At 49.4% G+C, this 10,217-nt stretch overlaps 1 protein-coding gene across 1 annotated transcript; it reads right to left on the bottom strand.

The window, feature by feature from the left end:
* Window positions 1–3,038: 3,038 nt before the first annotated feature.
* Window positions 3,039–5,331, bottom strand: Gsx2 (GS homeobox 2). Its single transcript, NM_133256.2, has 2 exons — window positions 4,595–5,331; window positions 3,039–3,966 (listed from the first exon to the last, which is right to left on the bottom strand). The coding sequence occupies exons 1-2, from the start codon at window positions 5,169–5,171 to the stop codon at window positions 3,626–3,628; spliced, it is 918 nt and encodes a 305-aa protein (NP_573555.1). The 5' UTR covers window positions 5,172–5,331; the 3' UTR covers window positions 3,039–3,625.
* Window positions 5,332–10,217: the final 4,886 nt, after the last annotated feature.

Raw genomic sequence — 10,217 nt, 5'->3', positions numbered from 1 at the left:
GGATAGAAGTGGCCTCGAGTGGCAGGGGGGAGGGGAGAGGCTGAGAAGGCCAGAAGTGGAAAACTGTACTTCACTGAGTTTTGTTTCTATTTGGAAAAAGAAATAGCAAGAAATAAGGCTTTGATGCATAATTCAAACTAAACCAGTTCAGAATTAGAACTCCAGAGAAGACAGGTCTACTGGCACCAGTGTCTTCATTCCTGGGGCCTCTGACACTTCAATGAGCTGCTGGCTTCCTTTTGCCAGAGATTGCAATTGAGCCTGGGGATACAATCCCTATCAGCCACTTGGCCCAGAGCAAGTGTTGGTCACTGGATGGGAGAGCAGAGGGTCACATTCCTCCTTGCCTGTCCTGGTTGAGCCAGGGCATAAGGTGCCCTGGTCATCTTCCCTTTATCCTGAAACTCCCAGCTGCTAGAGTTCTCCAGGTTAGACACAAGACCTTCAGTGGTCCTCACTGACACCTTTTTGGTCAAAAAAAAGTTCCTGGTTTCTACTTCAAGTTTTCCTCTCTCTTTTCCTGGCTGTGTTTAAGGATTATGATGGGCTGTGCTCTGGATAAAGAGCGTGTGGTGGGTTACAAGTGGGACACATGGAAAGTCCAAGACCACTTGGCTCCCAACGTCTTAAACCTTCTCCAGTGCACCCAAGGGGACATGACTTACAACGTTTGATCTTGATCTGATGGTTATTGGTAGACTATTTTTGTGCTTGTCTTGTAGTGTTTGAGAGCTGACTAAAAGGTTCTTAATCTAATATGGACAGTCAGATGCTAGATTCTGGAAGTGTTATTTTGAAACATGAAAAATTTTTTAACTGGGGTGAGTTTTTTTGGGGGGGTTTCTGAGTGAGAGTAGGGTAGCGGATGAAGAGGGTAGCAAATCTATCCTAGTTGGATAGAACTGGTGTTCCATTGCTTAAGTGACAGAAAGTGCAGAGTTCTTCCAGAATTTTAGAGAATCTTTCTTTTAATCAGAGGTCTGCTTAAGTATCTTTGGCCAAGAATCTTTTTGTCTCTGGAAGAACGACCTTAGGAATTTTCTTGAAGATGGAAGCTAGAGAGAGAGATTGACAGCATCTTAGCAGTCCACAGTCTGGACAGCAGCCCTAGCTAGCTCTCCTCTCACCAGCGGGGGAGCCAGGCTCCGCACAACGCTGGGAGTGGCAAGCACGTGACTCAGCAATCTGGCCACAAAGTCTGCAACCTGGTAGACCTTGCAAGGCTAGGGGCTGAGATCCATACCGGAGCCAGACTCAAGGATGGGCAGTGGGACTGGCAAGGATGTGCACAGAAAGGTGATGGTCTGCCCATGCCTCAGAAGAGGCTTTGCTTGGGCTGGAGTGGACATTGAGGCGACCCTCTTTAAAAGCCCATTCCTAGTTCCTGCAAACATCTTTCCTCCCACTGGCCTCTAGCCATTGCTGCTGTTTCTTAGGAAAAAGAGAGACTGATTTTTTTTTTTAGGAAATAGGAAATGTAGCAAGCTGGGTCATCTCCCAGCCAGTAGGACACTCCCAACCCCTACCTCCTTCCCCTGGTGTGAGAGTCACAGAGATCCAGGAAGGAGCATGAGTTGGCTTGGGACAACAGTACAAAAGCAGGAACAACCCTCCATACAAAGTAGCTCACAGGTCCCCTTTGGCCAGGACACTGTGGCCCTTCCTCCTGCCTGCCTCAGCTTGGTGCCCTAAAGGGGTTTGAAAATGAATCTTGTTCCTGAAGTTCTGAGAGTGCTCTCTCTCTCTCTCTTCTCTCTCTCTCTCTCTCTCTCTCTCTCTCTCTCTCTCTCGCTCTCTCGCTCTCTCGCTCTCTCGCTCTCTCGCTCTCTCCCTCTGTGTGTGTCTGTGTGTGTGTGTCTGGGGTGGGGAAGTGCCTGACACAGAAAATCTGCCAATCATAAACACCACGGTCATGTCCTTTCCTTTCTCCTTTGCTGAGGAGGACTGGACTAAAACATCAGACCTAAAAATCCCTTTAGGGAAAGGGGGAAGGGAGGGGATGTGAAACACTATTTGTGGCTTGAGCCTATTAGGTGACATCTTTATATAAATAGTCAGGAATCCCACCAGTGTGCATTGTTGGTACTCAGAAACCACTCTTCCTCTTTCCTTCTCTCCCAGACACAGATCCAGACTGAGACACCTATCCCAGGTGGTCTTGCTGAGAGAAGGGCTATGGGCTAGCAGGTATGAACTCCTGGGCACAGAGAGGTTAAGTAGACCAACTTACAACAGCAGAAATAATAAACAAAGTCTGCTCCCAGAGGACAGTATTACTCTAAGATATCTTTTGGGTTGTTTTGGAAATAGGAGATTGTAAATATTTAGAAAAGTCACTTCTCTGTTCCTAGCTTCTTGTAATCTGGGCACTGAGGACATTCAGCTAACTCTGAAGTATAGAAGCCACCAAGCACATCGGGGTTTCTAGTCGTGTATAGAAGTCATTTGTAACTTTCCTCACCCTGACCTAAAAACTATTCCTAGATTGTGAATTGCTTCACAGGGTTCAGATTTTAGCACTGAGCAAGGTGAGAGACCAGAAGGGAGGAGGACAAAGTACCAGGCAAATAAATAGTGGGTTTGGGGGCTAAGATCAAGTGCAAATGAAAACTGGCTGTAGGCCTGGCATGTGCGCAGAGGCAGGTGAATGCCTGAGAGTGGAAGGCAACCCTGGGCTACATAGTGTGAACCTATTTCAAACAAATAAAATGGAAACATTGTGGATGTTGGATTTCCCCTCTACTACATATCAGGTTCCCTCAGTATTCTTCAGTGTTCCTCCTACAGTTAGTTCCCAGTTCTGCCAAATGGGCTGTCACCTGGTTTTTGAAAGGCTCACTAGCTGGTGGGTCACCTCAAATGAGGACTGAAGGTCTTTTTGGTAAGAAGTTTCTGTTACCCACAAAACCTTTAGTTCCAAGTTCCATCAGCTAAGTGACCCACATTAAGTTGCAGTCAGTATTTAACCCCTAAGTCCCTCCTCCATGACTGTCTCTAGATATGGTGTGTGTGGGGGGGGGGGGATAAGGACAAGTACCACGAATTAAAAAATATTTATTTCGTTTCATTTATTTAAATAAATATAAATATGTATTTTATATAAAACTATTCACATACAAAGGGACTTCCAGAGACCTGGATTTAAAATTCTCCCCCATGAAAATTTTCAGAAAACAAGACCTACGGAGTTTAACTCTCTATATTAATGGCAACTTCAATGATTTCATTTTAAAACAACAACAAAAACAATAAAGAAACCCCTCTTCTCATCAAGTTCTGAAAAGACAGGGGGGCAAATGGCATGCGTCTTCAACCAACCCCTCCCCCCATACAGTGTTAAACTTTAATCAACCCTGGTTTTTCCTGATATATGAGACTGGTTAGAATTCTAGATATTTACATTAAAAACAACAAAAAAGCAAACAAAAAACCAATCCGTAACTGAGTGGAATCCCAGATAAAGAGGAGCTAGCTTCAAAGTCGGGCCCGGCATTGAATTCCCCGGACTTTTCAGAGTTTCTTTTCCAGGTGGAATGAGGGCAATGGACTAGAACTTTGGTCCCTGTGCTGATGGGGAGGAGGAGGGCAGGGTACCGGGAGCAGGTAGCAGAAGGAGCCTCTGCCTTTACAAGGGGGAAATCTCCTTGTCTTCGTTAGCCGAGGCAGGGGACAAGGAGTCCTCGTCCTCGGAGCGCGCATAATGCGCCTGGCTACCCACGCACTTGCAGCTTGTGTGATTGTTCCTCGAAGCGCCTTTCCCCTCCTTCTTGTGCTTCACGCGACGGTTCTGAAACCAGATTTTCACCTGCTTCTCTGACAGGTTTAGGTATGTCGCGATCTCGATTCTCCGGAGTCGGGACAGGTACATATTGGAAGAGAATTCTCGCTCCAGCTCCAGGAGCTGCGTGCTGGTAAACGCTGTCCTCATCCTTTTGCCATTGGGTACCTGGCTGGTATCGGAGCCTCCTGTGGACCCAAAAGAGAGCAGAGAGGTGATGAACCGCAGAAAAAAAAAAGTGACCCCACTCTACTTGACAACCCTTGGAAAGAACGCGGCTCCAGAACCCAGTCTAACCCAACACATCCATGTTTGTCCCTGGTCTGTCTGGGAGTGTAAGAAAGACAGACGTTCATGAGAATTAAGGCCTTTAATGTCCTGGATTTTAAGTTAAAGGACTCCAGTGGAACTTGCACCTACTGCCTTCTCCTTCCCCTTGTCTGTCTTCCATTGGCCTAGCAAAGCTAACCAGCTAGCAGCCTCGGCCAAAGGCACAGACAGCCTTTAACCAACAGGGAAGCTAAGATGCCACACTGAGGTCCAAACGCATCCACCCCAAATCTCAGTCAGTTTAACCTCCTATTTCTCTGAAGTCTTGATCCAGGTCTCCAAAGCCCAGATAACAGGCGACACTTGTGCACCTGTAGAGCTAAGGGCACAAGGCCTCGCCAAGAAGTTGACTCCTTAACTTCCACCTCCGTGGAATTTCTAGGGGAAGATCTCAACAGTTCCACAGAAGATCCCACCTTACTCCCACCTCCTTCCCTGGTGGCGCAAAGTTTGTTTCCCCGGAGGCACGCAGGTACCCCGCCCTACCCATGGAGAGGCAGTGGAATCTCCGTGGGTCCGACATGTTGTAGGTAGTGGCGGCGCAGACAGGTGCGTGGTGCTGCGGGTGTCCCAGAGCCGCCGCTGCCGCAGCTGCCGCCGCCGCCGCCGCGGCCGCCGCTGCAGCCGAGCCGGGCTGCTGGGGCTGGTGATGGTGATGATGATGCTGTGGTGGGTGGTGGTGATGGTGTGCGTGGCTCACCCGTGGGCAAAACTGCGCGTCCCCAGGAGCGGGAGAGAACTGGCTTTTGAGCAAAGGTAGAGCGCCGGTGCCTCCAGCCACCCCGCCGCCCGCCACTGCAGCCCCCGCGGTCCCCGTAGCTCCGCCACCAGCTCCTGCGGGCGGGCGAGAGGAGTGCAGGTGCGAGGTGACGCAAAGCGGGCACACGCAGAAAGCGCCGCTTTTGCGGGACGGACAGCCAGGCCCGGACACTGACATCACCAACGGGGACGGCATGCCCAGCGGGATGAAGAAATCCGGCCCTGGGTGCGATTCCGGCAGCGAGGGTGCGGGCCGTGAGGAGTCCTTGATGATGAGTGAGTCCACGTAGAAGGAGCGCGACATGTCGATGGATGGCTTGTCCTGCGGGCTGCTGAGTCCCCTTCTCTCCTTCTGCTATCTGAGCACTGTCCGGAAAGCTGGGCGCACGCGGGCGGTCAAGTCCTTGGGGATGCTGAGGTGTCTGGGACTCGAACAAAGGGGTCCCTGGAGAGGGTTGGTCCTCACGTCCCCCGCCCGGAGCCCCGGCTCCAGGATTTTATAGCCCCCACCGCGGCACGTGATGCTGCGGAGTACCGCTCAGCTCAGACTCCTCGGCAGCTCCCCACCCTCGGGATAGGCTGCCCGAGTCACAACAGAAGCGGAGGGGTGGGGGTGGGGGGAGGCAGGGAAGAACGAGGGGGAGAGGGAGACTTCGCTAAGTGTAGGGTCTGTTAATTTTGCTAGGGATCGACCTCCTCTCCCTCCATCACTCTCAGCGGAAAATCTCAGCGATCCAGTTTCTGCCTACCTTCCTCCCTCGCTTGGGCCTCTGTCCAACGCTTCACAGTGACACACTGCAGAGAGCACCAGGTGGGGACCTCCAAGCCATTTAAACTGAGATAACCAATGCATTTAAGCTCCTAGGAGCCAACCCTAGCTGCGCAGTAAAGCTTGAGACTTCTGCTCTGGACCAGCGTATGTGGCCTTGTAGTGGAGGTCGGCCGGTCTAACGCTCACCACATTCATATCTGCCCTTGCTCCCCAGCTTTTCGATTTGGCCAAGGTCTGGCGGGTAACAACCCAGCTTAGAAACCAAGCACTCCAGGCTACATCAATTCTCAAATGTCCTTGTATTCTCTTGAGGTCACTCAGACCACTAATCCTTCCTTGTGCATCTTTCTAACCAGCAGCTCTGCCTTCTGCAAAGAGTCAATCCTTTCTTATTTCAAGCAGTTACATAGTTTCCAAGCCCAACCTCCGCTAAACTTCACCAGGAACATTTTGCAGAGACTGGGGTAGCAGCTGGAGGAGGCCCTTGCGGTCCCTTGGTCTAAGTGATCTCCTGCTAACACCACCCCACCCTTCTCAATAGATGCTTATTGCATCCTTGCTTATTCCGCCATTCAGCTAGTGGTGGAATCCTGCCTGTACCTAAGGAGCAGTTTAGTAGCAGACCTCCATTTGGTGGCTCAGAAAGACTTGTGCACCTACCTGCTAGGTGGCTGCCATCTAGATGTCTTTGGGAGAAAGTCAAGGCCACAGAGGTGACAGCAATTTCTCCCCTGTCCTTTTACCAAAATGGCTAACTTCAAGTGTGAGTTTACAACAGTGACAGTTAACTTGAAGATCAAGGGCAGGGAACAGCAGTTGGAGGCTCAGGGTTCTGTGTCTGTCCTGTCTTTCTTTCCCCTTTCCATCTCTGTGACCACCCCTCTCTTGCCTGCTGGAAGTGTATAATTGGGTTGTAGGGATGCCCCACTCTAGGGAGCCCAGGATTTATGGATGGCAATTAAAGTTTTATGAATTGCAGCTGAGGCTGGTTATTGAGCTATTTGAATGTGATTAGAATTCAATTAGAAAGTGGTTAGTGGACGGTGGGTCTCCTGAGTGTAAACAGACAGCTATTCCAGAAATGTGCTAATCCAACATCTTGTGACAACAATTAAGGAGTCTCGGGGCTGAGCACGGGGTCCCCGCTCACTTGTAACTACTTCTGCACTGCAAGGTTTGCCTTAGACAGCCTCCAAAGCTCCTCCTTTTCATCCAGCCCACATAGTCCAGCCCAGCTCCGACCAACCTACTCTCTCCTTCCACTGGAGAGGAGCAAGCAGCTTCTGCATTCTTTACAAGTCTTTTCTAACACTGTGAAAGGATACTGGAGCTCAAAAACGGAGATAGCCTTGTGGTAGATTATTATTTATGTTGAAAGATTTACTTAAGTGAGGAGGGTTGTGCTTGTTTGTATGCAAGGATGTGCACACATTTGTGCCTGGTGTCCTCAGAGGCCAGAGGCCATCAGATCCCCCTAGAACTTGGTTGTGAGTCATTATATGTGTACTGGGAGCCAAACCCAGGTCTTCTTCCAGAGAGCAACAAGTGTCCTTAGTTGAGCTATTTCTCCTGCCAGTCACGGGATATGTGTTTAAGGCCTATATTGCACAATGGCTTCAATAGGATGATGCCCAGAGAAGCCAGCCGTATACTCTTTCTTTCTCTGGGTAGGTAGGTTATCTACAGTCCTCGGGGACTTGCATGACAGTATTCTCTGTGGCTTCTGGTGTGCTTCCAAGAATTGCTCTGTTAATGTTTTGGAAATGGTTCTCCTGTACAAACCCATTCATATTAGGGGCTCCGAGTCAGACAACTTACATGTTATTTGGTTTATGTTGGACTGTGGATGCATTCAAAGTCCACAGTCAAGGGATCTTGAGAGGAAGGGGGCTGGGAGGGAAGGGGGTGCTGATGGCTGCCTTCAGGGGGATGCTTCAGGACAGGCCTGACTGAGGCTGAAGGCTGGACTGTTTCTGAGAGATTTGTTCACTAAAGTCCTTGATTGATTGCTTAGACCCACCAAAAACAAATATCTGGGGGGAGGTGTATCTCCTCTATCACCTCTGCTCTTTCTTTTCCTCAGCCCTCTATATCTGTCTTCTCCCTCCCTTTTTTTCCAGAAAAGTCAGCTCCACCCCCTGCCATCTCACCAAGCCAGCCTACCCTCCACAGCCTGGGCAGAGTTGCAACCTTTGCTCCTGAAGCAGCACTGCAAACTGCTCGGAGCAGAAGAGAACCCCCGGGCTGGGCTTTCTCTTGAGCAGGCCAGTAGACTGGCAAGACATGTCCACTGCACTTGCCCCAACGCACAATTTTATTTCTCAGTGATTCTGTCTGATAAAATTTCATCGTCCATTAAGTAAGCCCTAAAATGAGGGCTCTTATGAGCCTGTAATGAGCTCTAATTGCCAGGACTCGGGGAGCCACGTGGAAGGATTTATTCGGCATTAAGCAGTCTGGTACAGAGTACAGGCTGTTACCTTAGCCATTACTTTCATAATTCAAGGAGAAAATTAGTTCTTTTAAGGGGAGGGGAAGCCCTTTGCTTCCTTCTTTTTTGCTGAGGATGGTAGGGGCCAGCATTGTCTCCCTTGAGTAGGAGACGGTGTTACAAAGGCAAAGGTAACAAAATTGCTTTTCCCTGTTCCAAGACAGAGCATCTTCATCCTGCCTTCCAGTTAGGGGGGAAAAAAATCAAAGCAGCTGTAAAAAGAACAACAGTGCCTTCCTGCCACTGGGCTCTGAGGTTGGGTTCCTTCCAGCTCAGCCTTAAGACTTGAACACTTGGATTCTAGTTTTCAAATGGTTTGATAGTAACACCCCACCCCCTGCCTGCCCCAGCGCCTGTGATGGAACCTGACACAAACCTCACACTCCCCTCTCAATCTTCTTTCTTTTCCAACTTCCTTTCACGGGCAAAGTGGCATGGCTTTTTCATCGGGCCCCAGTGCTCTGACCTGTTGATGTGCTTAGCCACTGGGTTTTTATTTTCAGGCATAACTCCCACTTTGCGACCCCCTCTGTATCCCCTTCAAAGTACTCCCCCCTCCAATCCTCCACCAACCCCCAACCCCTGGTTTAGCATTGGCCTCTATCGTTCTCCAGTTACCAACTGAAGCTGCAAGCAGATCTGGGCAGCCGGGGAGTCGGCTGGGTTGCCTCGGATTTATTTGCTCCTGTTACATTGATTTCATATTAGTTTCCAAAGCGATGAATGATCTCAAAGCTGGGTTTTGTTAGCCGAACACAAACAGGAGACAGGACTTACTTGCCCCCAGCTCCGTTTAATGAGGTCATTATCAAAGCGTGAACAAGTCTATGAATGTTTTATTGAAAGCGCATCGTTAACTTGTATCCATCCTTTTCTCTGAGTGGCATTGTGGTATTGCTGTCTGTGGCACATCTTACCCGATATAGCCCGAGATTTCCCCATTCTCTGTAACCAGGCAACCCTTTCTGAATACCCAAAAATTGAAAAGAACCGCTTAGTCTTCAAGAAAGTCCTCAATAATAGTGGAAAAGAACAAAGATCCAGGAGACAACAAAATGCCACAGGGGTGACTTTTCATGAGCAATTATCTCTCATTAATCAGAAGAACAGCTGCAATATTAATTTTCTCTCTTTCTTCCTCTCTTTTCACAGTCCTCAACATTTGAATAATCATAAATTTTGATTTTATGAAGGAGTCGAGTTTTCAGGGAAAGCAGCTACCTAGGTGAAGACAAGGAAAAAAATGCTCTCGGTTTATTTTGTTATTGTTGTTGTTGCGGGTAAAGCTGTCAGCAAAGCAAAATTAAAAAAAATAAAAAAATACAAAACAAGAAAAATACCAACCCCGACCCCCCCCCCCCCCACCCATCTACTCCTAGACTGCTACTGAGAATCAGGACCCACTCTCCTCCACTCCCCCTCCCTGCCAGCCCCCCTTCCCTCCCCCTGCCCAGTCCCTTTCCCTAGTTTTGCTCTGTGCGGGGTGGAGGGAAATGTCGCCCGGCGTCTGGCGTGGGAGTTTCAGCTGGGTTTTGGCCCGTTTAACTTGCAAACGTGAAACCAAGCGTTGTCGATCTGACCAAAGAGACACTCTTTGGGCGTAACTTGTATTGAGGCCATCAAAAGCCCTCCAGCGTCCGATGAACTGAGACAGCCATTCAGCAGAAATGGGGCGCCCTCGCTTTCCATTCAGGCTCTGGAGTGGCGATTGTTCCCAGGATGTGGAGCCAGAGTGGAAAACGTGGGTCCCCAGATAAGGCTGTAACCTGCAAGCGAGTTAGTAGGGAGGAAAAGAATCTCATTAAAGGCAAGGGTGCAATTAGCAAATGCCTTCTCTCTCCCCTCCCCACCTTGAAAGCAGTGGTCCCGGTCCCCACATTCCTGCACTGGCTGAGCGAGAGGCTACTGAAAGGCCTTAGTGATGTTGCTTTTAATGTAAATCGGACGTGGCCCAATCCAGAGAGGTAACAGGTTGCAGACCCTGTGCCGAGGCAGTACCCAAAGTGCTTTTGCTTCTGCCTGGTGTTTATTCAGAGTAGATGGGCCTTTGAGAGACCTGAATTCCCCTTTGTGCTCCACACAGTTGC

This window comes from Mus musculus, chromosome 5, assembly GCF_000001635.26.
Source record: "Mus musculus strain C57BL/6J chromosome 5, GRCm38.p6 C57BL/6J".
NCBI classification, from domain to species: domain Eukaryota; kingdom Metazoa; phylum Chordata; class Mammalia; order Rodentia; family Muridae; genus Mus; species Mus musculus.
This window is presented reverse-complemented; position numbering and strand designations above follow the sequence as displayed.

Bases quoted from the DNA above. Each gene is read 5' to 3' on its own strand.
- Gsx2 (NM_133256.2), bottom strand. From the start codon at position 5,171: ATGTCGCGCTCCTTCTACGTGGACTCACTCATCATCAAGGACTCCTCA. The intron at 3,967-4,594 runs GTAGGGCGGGGT...TTGGGTCCACAG, and splicing joins ATTCCACTGCCTCTCCATGG to GAGGCTCCGATACCAGCCAG.